Genomic DNA, 17,620 nt, shown 5'->3' on the forward strand with positions numbered 1-17,620 from the left:
TCATAAAAAAAATGGAGAAGTGTTTGTTGGTTTAATTAACATGCCGCCAGAGGAATCTTCCTCTACCGGTTTAAAAACTCCTCATAGGAAAAAATGACATTAGGGAAAAATATTTGTTTTGATGTCCCCTACAAAGTCACAGAGTTTGTCGGTTTAAATACTTTTCACCCTGTATGATGACACAGTGGCACACCCACAAGGGAAGGATTTAATGAGAGGGTGGCAGGCAGTGGAAGGAAAGTAAGTGGTATTCGTTGAGCAGTTGTACATTTATTGATTAATACAGGGCACGTTTGTGACACTCGGCAGGTGGTCCGTCCTCTTAAGCTGAAAATCGCAGAATTTTGATCGTGCAGACGTGCGGCCCGCGGCATTGGCAGCTCCTCAGCGGGTGTCGGTGTGAGCCTGCTGGAGAGGTGGCAGACAGAGCCAGGCGGGATGGCAGCCACGCAGGCTCCAGGGGCCACGCAGGCGGCGGCTGCCACGACTCTAGTAGCCGCCGTCTGTACCGCCGGAGCGCCTACTCTCCGACTTCTGCAACACGCAACACACACAGCACAGCACAGCACGGGGTCGCCTCCAGCAGTGTTGACACTCTGGCCGCTACTGCCACACCTACGGCTGCAACCGTCACACGACAAGGCTGACCACAGTCGGTATAGCTGCCTTGCTCACGTGACCAGCGGCAGGGCCGAGTTCTGAGTTACACTGACAAGGAAAGGGCCTCAGACACGGCAAACCGATTCCGCCCACATTTGTTGGTTGCTTGTGCTCAACCTGAAATGAAACGCTCTACCAAAACAGAATGGATCAATCCGATACTTCGAAACCTGCCCGGGAATTTTTTATACAGGAAGAATACACCTCAAAATATACAATGTCTAAATTCTAATCGCTAAGACACATTCCAAGTATTTCTTTTAAAAAAAAGGTGAAAACACCCAAATTCGTAACTCGCCAGGCAGCTGGACAAATATTTACTCCTACTATAGCCGTAGCTGACAGCGTATGCACAATACGGCAGGCACATACCCTTAACTGACAGCCGGCCGGAGTGGCCGTGCGGTTCTAGGCGCTACAGTCTCGAACCGAGCGACCGCTACGGTCGCAGGTTCGAAACCTGCCTCGGGCATGGATCTGAGTGATGTCCTCAGGTTACTTAGGTTTAATTAGTTCTAGGGGACTGATGACCTCAGAAGTTAAGTCGCATAGTGCTCAGAGCCATTTGAACCATTTTGAACCTTAACTGACAGCACGTTGGTAAACAGGTAGCACGGCACCATGCCATCGTAATGTGGTAATTTATACAGAGAATTTCAATTTCCATTGATAGCATGGCTAACATAGTTGTCCACAGTTACTACTCATTCGAATTTGCAACTCATTTAATAGCCACTATAATCATCATGCCTTTGCAGTACCGCTAAAACTTAACAAATGAAGGTGAAATTGAATTACACTACTGGCCATTAAAATTGCTGCAGCACGAAGATGACGTGCTACAGACGCGAAATTTAACCGACAGGAAGAAGATGCTGTTATATGCAAATGATTAGCTTTTCAGAGCATTCACACAATGTTGGCGCCGGTGGCGACACCTACAACGTGCTGACACGAGGAAAGTTTCAACCGATTTCTCATACACAGTTGACCGCCGTTGCCTGCTGAAACGTTGTTGTGATGCCTCGTGTAAGGAGGAGAAATGCGTACCATCACGTTTCCGACTTTGATAGAGGTCGGATTGTAGCCTATCGCGATTGCGGTTTATCGTATCGCGACATTGCTGCTCGCGTTGGTCGAGATCCAATGACTGTTAGCAGAATATAGAATCGGTGGGTTCAGGAGGGTAATACGGAACGCCGTGCTCGATCCCAACGGCCTCGTATCACTAGCAGTCGAGATGACAGGCATCTTATCCGCATGGTTGTAACGGATCGTGGAGCCACGTCTCGATCCCTGAGTCAACAGATGGGGACGTTTGCAAGACAACAAACGTCTGCACGAACAGTTCGACGACGTTTGCAGCAGCATGGACTATCAGCTCGGAGACCGTGGCTGCGGTTACCTTTGACACTACAACACAGACAGGACCGCCTGCTTTGGTGTACTCAACGACCAAACTGTGTGCACGAATGGCAAAACGTCATTTTTTCACATGAATCCATGTTCTGTTTACAACATCATGATGGTCGCATCCGTGTTTGGCGATAACGCAGTGAACGCACATTGGAAGCGTGTATTCGTCATCGCCATAATGGTGTTGGGTGCCATTGGTTACACGTCTCGGTCACCTCTTGTTCACATTGATGGCACTTTGAACAGTGGACGTTACATTTCATATGTGTTACAACCCGTGGCTCTACCCTTCATTCGATCCCTGCGAAACCTTACATGTCAGCAGGATAATGCACGACCGCATGTTGCAGGTCCTGTACGGGCCTTTCTGGATACAGAAAATGTTCGACTGCTGCCCTGGCCAGCACATTCTCCAGATCTCTCACCAATTGAAAACGTCTGGTCAATGGTGGCCGAGCAACTGGCTCGTCACAATACGCCAGTATCTACTCTTGATGAACTGCCGTATCGTGTTGAAGCTGCATGGGTAGCTGTACCTGTACGTGCCATCCAAGCTCTGTTTGACTCAATGTCAAGGCGTATCAAGGCCGTTATTACGGCCAGAGGTGGTTGTTCTGGGTACTGATTTTCAGGCTCGATGCACCCAAATTGCGTGAAAATGTAATCACATGTCAGTTCTAGTATAATATATTTGTCCAATGAATACCCGTTTATCATCTATTTCTTCTTGGTGTAGCAATTTTAATGTCCAGTAGAGTAATTATTTTGTGTTTTCTTCATATAAGCCTGCTAATAGTATCTGCCTTTGAGCAGATTCCAGAGTTTCACAGTAATCTGGTATCTACGTAGGTTGGGACTTAAATAGCGGCAACTATTTATTCAGAACCGATACAAAAGAGTTACATGTTTGCACCTGTTACTGTCCTTCAAAGTAGTCACAAGCGTTGTGTAGAACCCGTTGCCAGCGATGTGGAAGGCGTAGTATACCGTTAGCAGAGCCTGTTCTGTTGATGGTGCGAATGGAGCGGTCTACTGCCTGTCGAATCTCTGGAACATTTCTGAAGCGAATGCCCCGAAGTGGTTCCTTCATCTTCGAAATCACAAGGACTTAAGTCCGGGGAGTATGGTGGGTGGTACAGTACTTCCCAGTCCCATCGACCGAACAGAGCAGGCAGAGCATGCGCTGTATGCGCCCGCGCATTGTCGTGCAAAATGATGGGTGGGTTGCCAGAAAGAGTCGCCGCTTCTTTCGCAAAGCTGGTCGTTTTCGGAGCATCACCTGCCTGCTGAGATTTTTGGGAAACCTCAGGAAGAATTTTAGGACGGTACGCAACATTTGTGGTGGCTCTGATACGGTCTATGTTGAGACTCAAAAGCACTTCTTTTAGTTTAGCAAAGGCCCCTGGTCGGACATGCTGTATCATTTGCACAGTCCAAGTAGTGATATCTGTAATAAATGTGTTGTTCACTTCAGGCCTAAATGAAAACTCAATACACGCTGCCCGAAGTGGCCATGGGAAAAATAATTTGGGAGCGTAACATCTTCTCCTCCGTGCATGGGAATTTACAAGTCGCGCACTGGCTGCTTCTCCAACAGGGAAAAGAATATTATCAACTTTGGTTAGGATTGGCGAAAAGGTGGAGCAGGCTACCTAGAGGGGAGACATAGCGCTCGTGGAGTCTTGTAATTGGCACAACCTTGTGGAGGTGGTTGTGTGTGGGTGCTATTTTCGGGTTTATCAAGGTTTGATGGAAAGTCTGAGAGGAGAAATGGGGCTTCTGATGCAGAATATGGTCTGGAGAGGAGATTCTGGTCTTGAGTCTTGCTGTGGGCGGGTTGCTCTTGTAACACTCGTTCTGAGCGTGACTTCGCACTGTCAATGATTTTGATTGGCGAGCCCGTGGTGAAGACTCAGCTCTACCGTCAGTTTAGACACCAATCGTGTCAGACAACTCACTGTGTCGTGAACAATCTTATATGTATCAGGTCTGCCTCCTTGGCATCTGACCTCCTTGTGCTCACTGCCGTATAAGTGATTCAAATTGGTCCATGGTGTGAGCGGTGGAGTGTCACACGCTGGAATGTGAAGAGCTTACAGGGCTCCATCTGAGGGTAACTGCGATCTGTCTAACATTTCGCCTGCCCGTCACTCTACATATTTCGTGCCCACACATTACAGGCAGGCGCCACAGCATCGCTACTCTGCACAAACTTGCTCCACGAGCGTGACCTCAGACAGTGCTACGAGTTCAGAAAGGGATACACTTTTGCTGCTCCATCTTGTTAGGGCAAACAGAATGACAGTGTCGCCTCCTGTTCTCAGCTGCATCAACGCAGCATAACTTTGGTGTGGAATAAATGCATCAAAGCCTTAAGTAATTTCAGATTGCGTTATCCACATTTTGAGCCAGTGCAAACAGATTAAACAGATAAGCCGTAGTCTTTGCCAAACAGGCACGTCCGAGGCGAGTGCTAATCATTTGTTGCTTCTATTTGCGTTGCCAACAGTTCGTGATTTATTTGTCATCTCGCTTAACTTGTGTTGTTTATGCTATTTTATGATCAATAAAAGATTAATCCCATGTAGATATATTAATCACACATCAATAACTAAGTACAATAATGACATGGTCACTATTCCATTAAATTATTTCAGCATTCAAGCTTTATTTAAGGTTCTGATAACAGTGATAACCTCCAAAGCAGGCTACAACAGCAGCTGCTGTCAGAGGGCAGAATCAACTCAGCAGATACGTCGCTAAGTAGGCAAGCGGAAGGCTTGCAGGTTCAACTGACTGCCGTCAAGGTCTAAACCTACAGCCGCCTGTAGCCTTTCAAATCGAACCACGAGACTGCCGCAACCTTGTAACTGTACCTGCTTCGAACGTTTTTGCGACAAGTACCTTCCACGTAGTTGTTCGAGGATAGCTAAGGACACGTAACAGAGTGACTCAAAGAGCTGCTGTACATTTACCAGGATTAAATCTTTATCTTGTTGAATCTTCCGTCGTTTCTTGCCAGAATAACATTATAGTAAAACGAAAAGTGCTAGTTTGCTTTTTTTGTACAGTATTGTTTTTACTGTGTTAACCGGTTTTCGGCTTACAAGGCCAACTTCAGACATTTACTGAGTATTGCCACCAAAGAAGTCACAATGTTTGTAAACAACACTGGACGAGAAGTAACACATTTAGAATGGAGCAATCTTTGATAGTGTGGTGGTAATGCAACGTAGAAAGCAGAACAATAAATAAATAAAAGTAAAGTAAACAGGCAAAGCCTTTACACAAAACAGGAACAGCAAACTTACATAACAGTTTATACCAATAAACGAAAACAAAAAAATTAAATTAAATTAATACTTGACCAGGCTACTTCAGGAGGTGTAAAACATGGAGAGAGATACACAAACCAATTAAAAGAAGAAAGAATTATCAACGTAACTACAGAATGTGTAAGGAACTTAAGCAATAATCAATAAGATAAACAGAAATGAGTAAATGGAGGAAAACGCATTTACCATATGTTCCCTCACACTCCTCCATTTTCCTGCATTTATTCGTTTTTGTTTATCTCAGTGATATAAGTTCCTTATATAGTCTGTAGTTACATTGATAAGTCTTTCTTCTTTTAATTGGTTTGTGTATCACTGTCCATGTTTTATTCATCCTGAAGTAGCCTTGTCAAGTACTAATTTTATTGGTTTCGTTTATTAATATAAACTGTTATGTAGGCTTGTTGTTCCCGTTTTGTGTCCAAAATCTTTCCCTGTTGACTCCGTTTTTATTTATTCACTGTTCAACCTTTTACTTTTTACATTGCGTTACCACCAACGTTGTGAAAGAACTTATTTACTGCACATTTCTGCTTCAATCTAGATGTGTAACTTCTCTTCCAATGTTGTTTACATACAATACTCATTTAAATGTCTGATGATGGTCTTGTAAGCCGAAAACCGGTAAAATAAAATTTATCGCATATGTCATGAGACACAACACCTTCGTCAATAATATTCTTGAAGGGAAGTACCGAGAAAGGAAAGAAGCTGACGGTGTAGGATGAAGTATTTGAAAGCCATCCAGAGGAATGTAGGATGTGACAGTTACATGGAACTGAAACGAACAGCCACTGACAAAAGAGAGTAGCATTTAGAATATGTGTGTATCAGGCTCAACGGATGAACATTACAAAAATAAAATTATACAGACCTTTAAAATTACACGCACTACATGTAATGAGTGAGTACATATGTAATTTATTTAGATCACGTAAGTTAGAATAGTAATCACAAAAAATGGGTTTACTTACTGTTTCTAAGGACGTTTCAACGACTTGTTCCCAGAAGTCACCCAAGACGGCCGTCTGATTGCCTCTGAGCTGAAAAAAATTAATAAAGGTGTCGAATCAGCAATAAAGAACGAACCCAACATCAACAGATGAGACAATGTCGCACAAGCATTCGTTATCTGAATCCGCGGTCACACGCTCCTACTGTTCCTATGATCTGCTTAATATACACTCCTGGAAATTGAAATAAGAACACCGTGAATTCATTGTCCCAGGAAGGGGAAACTTTATTGACACATTCCTGGGGTCAGATACATCACATGATCACACTGACAGAACCACAGGCACATAGACACAGGCAACAGAGCATGCACAATGTCGGCACTAGTACAGTGTATATCCACCTTTCGCAGCAATGCAGGCTGCTATTCTCCCATGGAGACGATCGTAGAGATGCTGGATGTAGTCCTGTGGAACGGCTTGCCATGCCATTTCCACCTGGCGCCTCAGTTGGACCAGCGTTCGTGCTGGACGTGCAGACCGCGTGAGACGACGCTTCATCCAGTCCCAAACATGCTCAATGGGGGACAGATCCGGAGATCTTGCTGGCCAGGGTAGTTGACTTACACCTTCTAGAGCACGTTGGGTGGCACGGGATACATGCGGACGTGCATTGTCCTGTTGGAACAGCAAGTTCCCTTGCCGGTCTAGGAATGGTAGAACGATGGGTTCGATGACGGTTTGGATGTACCGTGCACTATTCAGTGTCCCCTCGACGATCACCAGTGGTGTACGGCCAGTGTAGGAGATCGCTCCCCACACCATGATGCCGGGTGTTGGCCCTGTGTGCCTCGGTCGTATGCAGTCCTGACTGTGGCGCTCACCTGCACGGCGCCAAACACGCATACGACCATCATTGGCACCAAGGCAGAAGCGACTCTCATCGCTGAAGACGACACGTCTCCATTCGTCCCTCCATTCACGCCTGTCGCGACACCACTGGAGGCGGGCTGCACGATGTTGGGGCGTGAGCGGAAGACGGCCTAACGGTGTGCGGGACCGTAGCCCAGCTTCGTGGAGACGGTTGCGAATGGTCCTCGCCGATACCCCAGGAGCAACAGTGTCCCTAATTTGCTGGGAAGTGGCGGTGCGGTCCCCTACGGCACTGTGTAGGATCCTACGGTCTTGGCGTGCATCCGTGCGTCGCTGCGGTCCGGTCCCAGGTCGACGAGCACGTGCACCTTCCGCCGACCACTGGCAACAACATCGATGTACTGTGGAGACCTCACGCCCCACGTGTTGAGCAATTCGGCGGTACGTCCACCCGGCCTCTCGCATGCCCACTATACGCCCTCGCTCAAAGTCCGTCAGCTGCACATACGGTTCACGTCCACGCTGTCGCGGCATGCTACCAGTGTTAAAGACTGCGATGGAGCTCCGTATGCCACGGCAAACTGGCTGACACTGACGGCGGCGGTGCACAAATGCTGCGCAGCTAGCGCCATTCGACGGCCAACACCGCGGTTCCTGGTGTGTCCGCTGTGCCGTGCGTGTGATCATTGCTTGTACAGCCCTCTCGCAGTGTCCGGAGCAAGTATGGTGGGTCTGACACACCGGTGTCAATGTGTTCTTTTTTCCATTTCCAGGAGTGTAGGTCACCAACGTTGTACTGCTCCACTAACGTTAAACCGCAGTCGCTATGAACTAACCTACATAACATCTTTTGTGAAAGGACCGTGATACATTTACAGAGAAATAAATTTTCAAGGGAAAATAGATACAAAAATACGTTACAATCGGCTAGTAAACGGACTACGACCAAATAGAATCCACGAAAAAAAAATACGAATATTAACAGAGACACATTTGCGACAACCTACACTTTAAATTCGCCACCTGTGACGGAAGACGTTTTGATACGAAGTAGTCTAGAAAACAATCGCAACAAAGAGAAATCTAAATAAAAATTGTGTGGCCCCCCACTAACCAGTGTAAAATTTGTGAAGAGATGGGTAGCCTCAAACACGGGTTTCTAGGTGGAGGGTACTTTATGTACTGGGTTATGGACGGACTAGGTTATGGACTCAAAATAACTTGGTGACAATGGAAACAATAAACCCACACAACAATCATGTAGGTACTGTTACGATCAGAATAACGTTTCACCCTAACTCTTAATACAACATTGGAAATTCACTAAAAAGAAATACGGTACATTTCGGCTTTTCCTACACTGGCAAATCCCATCGTCCACTCACTACCTACTGCCGGGACTGTCAGACACTGACAGACTCATTAGCAAGCCGCACTAAACGAACACACAAGACACGGTAAGCAAACATAACAACGTCCTACCCAGCAACTTCGCGGAAACTTTTCAAAACACGTCTATCTCGAAAACGACTCGCACCAGACTCCAGCAGCGAAAACCACTGACACTCTGGAATTCACACTACTTTCAGACTCTTGATGTCAATACGCATTGATCCATTAACAAAGGTGTACCTTTGCACAAAAAATTACGCTTTCTAAGTAGTATTACTGTCTGTTTATTGGATAATAATACGGGCCCTTGATAATCAATTCATTCTGTGGAAACCACGCGCCAACAGCACTTTCCATTATCCTCGTATGTACGGTACAAGCTTAAGTGATACACCCTTTATATACACAGTTTGTCAATAAAGGTAGTAAACTCACTGCATGACACCGCAGTCATTATTAATTTTTTTTAAATAATGTCGTGTAGACCTCTCAATGTACTTTCAATTATTACGCCGTTTCGCCTACCCTCATCATCAGATCCTAACTTGCAAACCGCAGTTCCAAATTTCGACCTGAGACCTTGTAATAAATGAAAATCTAACGAGCGACCTATACGGCATTTCTCGTAAAAACTAGACAAAAAATTACGAGTTTACTTTGAAAATAATAGGGAAAACTATGTTCATTTAATGACAGTCAGTAAAGTAACCAACTGAGCGGCATAGTCGATGAATGTCTCTTCAGTGACGGCGAAGAGAGTCCCAAAGGAGAAGGAGACGGCAGATTCAGCTGGAAGCTTTCTTTTAGTGCACAAAGCAGCCCGGGTGACGTGTGTCGGATGTTGTCACAGCAGGGAAGGGTATGCAAAGCCGTTTATTCTCAGTTTGTACCTCAAGCCCCTACAGTGTTTTAATGAAAACTAACTACATCTCAAAAGTGCAGCCAATATCTAAGGTAGGTGGCGGTGTGGGAACAATTCAGAATTAGTTTACAGGAAAGACTACGCACTGTGGAAACAAAGCAAACATTCTTACAAAATTATAACTGAAAACTGGTGGAAAAGTGTCTTTATGAAACTAATATGACCACCCCATAATATGAATGGAATATATAAAATGTTCTTAACTGAGACTGAGCAGTTCGTGTGAAATGTGGACATTTTATTTTGCAGTCAGAAGCGTAAAACTCAGATGTCTGGTTCAAATGGCTCTGAGCACTATGGGACTTAACTTCCGAGGTCATCAGTCCTCTATAACTTAGAATTACTTAAACCTGTCTAACCTAAGGACATCACATACATCCATGCCCGAGGCAGGATTTGAACCTGCGACCGTAGCGGTCGCGCGCTTCCAGACTGTAGCGCCTAGAACCACTCGGCCAACTCGGCCGGCTCAGATGTATGTTCAGACTATACTTCCTACATTCACTTTTAGTGGATTCTTTGATCGGCTGCTTAACACAAGGGGGATAAAAAATCAGCGCTTTAATTTACTGCGTTACTGGAAGCTTTCACAGCACAGAAACGTTTGGCATCTTCAGTTGCAACGAGAATAGTGACTAATAGCGAAATAGTATTGGAGTTTCACTACAAACGAATCTGGGTACAGTTTCTACTAGCCTATAACCAATACATGTTATGGCTTTCTTCAAACTGGCACTGAAGTATACATGTGTGTGTGTGTGTGTGTGTGTGTGTGTGTGTGTGTGTGTGTGTGTGTGAGTGTGTGTGTGTGTGTGGTAGGCAGGATGTGAGAACATGATTTTATTTGAAGGGGTAAGTTGTTCTTTGTTGTTGTGGTCCTCAGTCCAGAGACTGGTTTGTTGCAGCTCGCCATGCTACTCTATCCTGTGGAAGCTGCTTCATCTACCAGTAACTAATGTAACCTACATCCTTCTCAATCTGCTCAGTGAATTCATCTCTTGGACTCCCTCTACGATTTTTACCCTCCACGCTCCCCCCCCCCCCCCCCCCCAATACTAACTTGGTGATCCTTTGATGCCTTAGAACGTGTCCTTCCAACCGATCCCTTCTTCTAGTCAGGTTGTGCTACAAATTCCTCTTCTCCCCAATTCTATTCAATACTTTCTCATTAGTTATGTGATCTACCCACCTAATCTTCAACATTCTTCTGTAGCACCACAATCCGAAAGCTTCTATTCTCTTCCTGTCCAAACTATTTATCGTCCATGTTTCACTTCCATACATGGCTACACTCCACACACAAACTTTCAGAAACGACTTCCTGACACTTAAATCTATACTCGATGTTAACAAACTTCTCTTCTTCAGAAACGCTTTTCTTGCCATTGCCAGTCTAAATTTTATATCCTCTCTACTTCGACCATCATCAGTTATTTTGCTCCCTAAATAGCAAGATTCCTGTACTACTTTGTCTCATTTTATGACCTAATTCCCTCAGCATTACCTGATTTAATAAGACTACATTCCATTATCCTCAATTTGCTTTTGTTGAAGTTCATCTTACGAGGGTTGGAAATTAAATAGTGGCACCTATTTATTCACAACCGATACAAAAGAGCTACATGTTTGCACCTGTTACTGTTCTTCAAAGTAGTCACCAGCGTTGTGTAGAACCCGTTGCCAGAGATGTGGAAGGCGTAGTATACCGTCAGCAGAGCCTGTTCTGTTGATGGTGCGAATGAAGCGGTCTACTGCCTGTCGAATCTCGGGAACAGTTCTAAAGCGAATGCCACGAAGTGGTTCCTTCATCTTCGGAATCAAAGCAAAGTCACAAGGACTTAAGTCCGGCGAGTATGGTGGATCGTACAGTACTTCCCAGTCCCATCGACCGAACAGACCAGCCATAGCTTGCGCTGTATGTGCCCGCGCATTGTCGTGCAAAATGACGGGTGGGTTGCGCAGGAAGTATCACCGCTTCTTTCACAAAGCTGATCGCAAGTGATGCTTCAGAATCGAACAGTAATACTGTGCACTGACGGTCTGCGGTGGAGGAACGTAATGCGATGCATGTCTCCCACAGTTTGCCGACCTTCGTTGAAGGCTTTTACCCAACGTACCACTGTTGTGTACGGCAATGCCGATTCCCCGCACGCCTCTAGAAGACCTTGATGACACTGTCTTGCTGTACGATCTCTGGGACATTCAATCTTGATTCAAATCCGTTGTTCCTGTTTCGAAAACATATTGACACCACTACATTAGACCGCTCGCTCACACGTGTCTGTGTTTCCCTCGATTGTGCGCACGCCGATGACGTGGGACGGGCGACTCCATTAGCTCGGAGGTGAGGTAGGTATGCCAGCAACGTGTGCTACCAGCGACAACAGTAGATTCCATTGCACAGTGTCTCCACAGCAGTGTTGCCACTATTTAAGTTCCAACCTACGTATATCCCCGTCTGAAGACTCTGTCCATTCCGTTCACCTGGTCTTCCAGGTCCTTTGCTGTCTCTGACAGAATTACAATATCTTCGGCAAACCTCAAAGTTTTTGCTTCTTCTCCATTGATTTGAATTCCTACTCTGAATTTTTTCTTTTGTTTCCTTTACTGCTTGCTGAATATATAGATTGAATAACATCGGGGATAGGCTACAACCCGGTCTCACTCTCTTCCCAACCACTGCTTGCTTTCATGCCCCTCGACTCTTATAACTTCCATCTGGTTTCTGTACAAATTGTAAATAGCCTTTCGCTCACTGTTTTTACCCCTGCCACCTTCACAATCTGAAAGAGAATATTCCAGCCAACACTGTCAAAAGCCCTCTCTAAGTCTACAAATGCTACAAACGTAGGTTTGCCTTTCCTTAATCTATCTTCTAAGATAAGTCTTAGGGTCAGTATTGCCTTGCGGGTTCCAACATTTCTATGTAACCCAAACTAATCTTCCCGGAGGTCGTCCTCTACTAGTTTTTTCATTCGACTGTAAAGAATTCGTGTTAGTATTTTGCAGACGTGAATTATTAAACTGATTGTTCGGTAATTTTGACATCTGTCAACACCTGCTTTCTTTGCTATTGGAATTATTATATTCTTCTTGAAGTCTGAGGGTATTTCGACTGTCTCGTACAGCTTGCTCACCAGAGTGCAGAGTTTTGTCACGGCTGGTTCTCCCGAGGCTATCAGTAATTCTAATGGAATATTGTCTACTGCTGGGGCTTGTTTAGACTAAGGTCTTCCACTGCTCTGTTCAAAAATGGTTCAAATGGCTCTGAGCACTATGGGACTCAACTTCTGAGGTCATCAGTCCCCTAGAACTTAGAACTACTTAAACCTAACTAACCTAAGGACAACACACACATCCACGCCCGAGGCAGGATTCCAACCTGCGACCGTAGCGGTCTCGCGGTTCCAGACTGTAGCACCTAGAACCGCACGGCCACTATGGCCGGCCCACTGCTCTGTCAAATACTTTATGCACTATCATATCTCCCATTTTTCATCTCCATCTACCTCCTCTTCCATTTCCATAATACTGCCATCGAGTACATCGCCCTTGTCCAGACCTCTATACACTCCTTCCACCTTTCTGCTTTCCCTTCTTTGTTTAGAATTGATTTTCCATCCGAGCCCTTGATATTCATACAAATGGTTCTATTTTCTCCAAAGGTCTCTTTAATTTTTTCGGAGCCACAATCTATCTTACCCCTAGCGATATGCGCCTCTACATCCTTACATATGTCCTCTAACCATCCCTGCTTAGCCATTTTGCACTTCCTATTTTTGAGACACGTGTATTCCTTTTCGCCTCCTTCATTTACTGTATTTTTATAATTTCTCCTTTCATTAATTAAATATAATATCCCTTCTGTTGCCCAAGGATTTCTACTAGCCCTCGTCTTTTTACCTACATGGTCCTCTTCTGCCATCACTATTTCATCTCTCAGATCTACCCATTCTTCTTCTACTGTATTTCTTTGTCATGTTCTTGTTAATCATTCCCTAATGCTCTCTCTGAAACTCTTTACAACCTCTGCTACTTTCAGTTTATTCAGATCCCATCTCCTACAATTCCCACCTTTTTGCAGTTTCTTCAGTTTTAATCTACAGGTCATAACCAACAAATTGTGGTCAGAGTCCACATCTGACCCTGGAAATGTCTTACAATTTAAAAACTGGTTCCTAAATCTCTGTCTTGTCATTATATAAACTGTCTGAAACCTTCCAGTGTCTACCGGCCTCTTCCATATACAATCTTCTTTCATGGTTTTTAAACCAAGTGTTAGCTATGATTAAGCTATGCTCTGTGCAAAATTCTACCAGGCAGTTTCCTCTTTCATTCCTTACCACCATTGCACATTCACCTACTACTTTTTCTTCTCTTCCTTTTCCTTCTATCGAATTACAGTTCCGCATGACTATTAAATTTTCGTCTCCTTTCACTATCTGAATAATTTCTTTCATCTCATCATACATTTCATCAATTTCTTCGTCATCTGCGGAGCTAGTTGGCATATAAACTTGTACTACTGTGTTAGGTGTGAGCTTCGCGTCTATCTTGACCACTATGCTGTTTGTAGTAGCTTACCCTATTTTTTATTAATTATTAATCGTTCTCCTGCATTACCCGTATTTGATTTTGTATTTATAACCCTGTATTCGCCTGACCAAAAGTCTTGTTCCTCCTACCACCGAATTTATCTAATTTCCACTATATCTAACTTTAACCTATCCATTCCCCTTTTCAAATTTCCTAACCTACCTGCCCGATTAAGCGATCTAACGTTCTACGCTCCGATCCGTAGAACGACAGTTTTGTTTCTCCTGATAACAACATCCTCCTGAGTAGTCCCCGCCCGGAGATCCGAATGGGGGACTATTTTACCTCCGGAATATTTTACCCAAGAGGACGCCGTCATCATTTAACCATACAGTAAAGCTGCATGCCCTTGGGAAATATTACGGCTATAGCTTCCCCTTGCTTTCAGGCGTTGGCTGTACCAGCACAGCAAGGCCGTTTTGGTTGATGTTACAAGGCCAGATCAGTCAATCATCCAGACTGTTGCCCCTGCAACTACTGAAAAGGCTGCTGCCCCTCTTCAGGAACCACACGTTTGTCTTGCCTCTCAACAGATACCCCTCCGTTGTGGTTGCACCTACGGTACGGCTATCTGTATCGCTGAGGCACGCAAGCCTCCCCACCAACCGCAATGTCCATGGTTCATGGGTGGAGATAAGCATTGGATGAGAATTAATATTAAAAATAGGAAGACTATTACTAGAAAGGCAAACCAAGACAACCATAAGATTAGAACAGGGTACAGTTCAACATGGAAAGAATTTCAAATACTTACCAATCTCAATAAATAAGGATAAAATATACAATCGCGAAATAAAAACCAAAAATTCAATGTATAAAAAAACACTGAATAGCAAATAGAAGATGGGATGTGAGAAATGGTAGACACAGTTAGAAAAAGTCTGGTGATATGTTTTGAGTGTAGAGAGGTTTTGCGTGACATAGCAATGCGTTCGGTATGGAAGGAAGATGGGAAAAGACTGAGGTAGTGTGAGTTAAAGGTCTGAGGCAGGATGTAAAACATAACTGGAGGGAAATAGTAAAGAATGAAGAAGCATTAAGGATGTTTGTGAAAACAGACGAATACTGCAACATATTTTTAAAACAAATAAGATTTCTGTGCTGCCTCCAGAACATTTGACGAGCAAGTTACGTAGGTTAGCTAAACAGATACGTTAACAGTTATCGTTTCAATTTTGTACATTCGAAAGCCACACTACTTTAAGGAATTATATCTTGATCACATACAGTGAGACTGGAACTGAGCTGAACACAACAGGTATATAGTACGACTCACCCCGTTCAGTGTGACTGTAGGAACAAAGGTCAGCGCAGGACTCAGGTCATTGGTAACGTTCCCGTACGCCCTCAGGAGTTCATTGCCGGCCTGACCATTTGCGCAGTCTGAAATGGTTGGGAACGACAGGCCCAACTCGCCAGCACACTGCAAGCATTGTAAGAAAGAAAGAAAAAGACACATAGAAGTATTGCAGTAAAAATATTATAATGAAAAATTTAATTAGCTATACAAATACACAGTTACCCAGCTAACAGTGCAATATGGTTGAGTGCTGCAAGAATAGCTTTCACAAATGCGTGAGGTTACACTTCAATACATACACTATTGGCCATTAAAATTGCTACACCAAGAAGAAATGCGCATAATAAACGGGTATTCATTGGACAAATATATTATACTAGAACTGACATTTTATTACATTTTCACGCAATTTGGGTGCATTGATCCTGAGAAATCAGTACCCAGAACAACCACCTCTGGCCGTAATAACGGCCTTGATACGCCTGGGCATTGATTGAAACAGAGCTTGGATGGCGTGTGCACACAGTTTGGTCATTGAGTACACCAAAGCAGGCGGTCCTGTCTGTGTTGTAGCGTCGAAGGTAACCGCAGGCACGGTCTCCGAGCTGATAGTCCATGCTACTGCAAACGTCGTCGAACTGTTCGTGCAGATGGTTGTTGTCTTGCAAACGTCCCCATCTGTCGACTCAGGGATCGAGACGTGGCTGCACGATCCGTTACAGCCATGCGGATAAGATGCCTGTCATCTCGACTGCTAGTGACAGGAGGCCGTTGGGTCCAGAACGGCGTTCCGTATTACCCACCTGAACTCACCGATTCCATATTCTGCTAACACTCATTGGATCTCGACCAACGCGAGCAGCAATGTCGCGATACGATAAATCGCAATCGCGATAGGCTACAATCCGTCCTTTATCAAAGTCGGAAACATGTTCGTACCATTTCTCCTCCTTACACGAGGCATCACAACAACGTTTCACCAGGCAACGGGTACTGATTTCTCAGGATCGATGCACCCAAATTGCGTTAAAATGTAATCAGAGGTCAGTTCTAGTATAATATATTTGTCCAATGAATACCTGTTTATCATCTGCATTTCTTCTTGGTATAGCAATTTTAATGGCCAGTAGTGTATATACACTGAGGTGACAAAAGTCCTGGGACACTTCATAATATCGTGTCGGACTGCAGTAACTCGACGTGGCATAGACTCAACGAGTGGTAGCAAATCTCCTCCAAAAATAGAGCCTTGCTGCCTCTACATCCGTCCATAAGTGCGGAAGTGTTCACGGTATAGGAGTTTGTGCACGAACTGGACTCCCGTTTATGTCCCATAAACGTTCAGTGGAATTCATGTAGGGCGATCTGGGTCACCTAATCATTTGGCAGAATTGTCCAGAACGCTCTTCAAACCAGTCGTGAAAAATTATGGTGGTGACATGACGCACTGTCATCCATAAAAATTCCATCTTTTTTGGGACAATCAAGTCCATGAATGGCTGGAAATGGTCTCCAGTTAGTTATCGGTTCAGTTGGGCGTGAGGACACAGACCGTTCCATGTAAACACAGCCCACACCATTTTGGAGCCACCACCAGCTTGCTCAGTGCCTTGTTGTCAACTTGGCTCCATGGTTTCGTGGGGTCTGCGCCACACTCGGACACTACCATCAGCTCTTACCAACTGAAGTCGGGACTCATCTGAACAGGCCACCGGTTTCCAGCCGTCTAGGGTCCCACCGATGTGGTCACGGGCAAAGGAGCGGCGCTGCAGGTGATGTCGTGGAGTTAGCAAAGGCATTCGCGTCGGTCGTGTAGCCCATTAGCCCATTAGCACCAAATTTCGACGCACTGTCTTCACGGATACGTTTGTCGTACACCCCCTCATTGACTAGTGTGCTTATTTGATGCAGTATTGCTTGTCTGTTAGCACTGACTTGTCTACGCAAATGCCACTGCTCTCGTTCGTTAAGTGAATCCCATCGCCCAGTGCATTGTCCTTGGTGAGAGGTAATGCCTGAAATCTGGTATTTTCGGTACCCACTTGATACTGTAAGTCTCGAAATATTTAATTGCCTAACAGTTTCTGAAGTTGATTGTCGCATGCATCTAGCTCTAATTACCATTCCACACTCGAAGTTTCTTGATTCCCACCGTGTGGCCACAATCACGTCG

The 17,620-nt window shown here is 44.7% G+C and overlaps 1 protein-coding gene across 1 annotated transcript in view; it reads right to left on the reverse strand.

The window, feature by feature from the left end:
- Positions 1–250: 250 nt before the first annotated feature.
- The window catches only part of LOC126210296 (GILT-like protein 1), a 38,743-nt gene continuing 21,373 nt past the window's right edge, over positions 251–17,620 (reverse strand). The window contains exons 4-6 of the mRNA XM_049939493.1: positions 15,424–15,570; positions 6,386–6,454; positions 251–534 (exon numbers count right to left, since the gene is read on the reverse strand). Coding sequence (XP_049795450.1) covers positions 490–534; positions 6,386–6,454; positions 15,424–15,570 — 261 coding nt within the window. The 3' untranslated portion in view covers positions 251–489. The remainder of the gene's footprint in view (positions 535–6,385; positions 6,455–15,423; positions 15,571–17,620) is intronic.

This window comes from Schistocerca nitens, chromosome 10, assembly GCF_023898315.1.
Source record: "Schistocerca nitens isolate TAMUIC-IGC-003100 chromosome 10, iqSchNite1.1, whole genome shotgun sequence".
Taxonomy (NCBI): Eukaryota; Metazoa; Arthropoda; class Insecta; order Orthoptera; family Acrididae; genus Schistocerca; species Schistocerca nitens.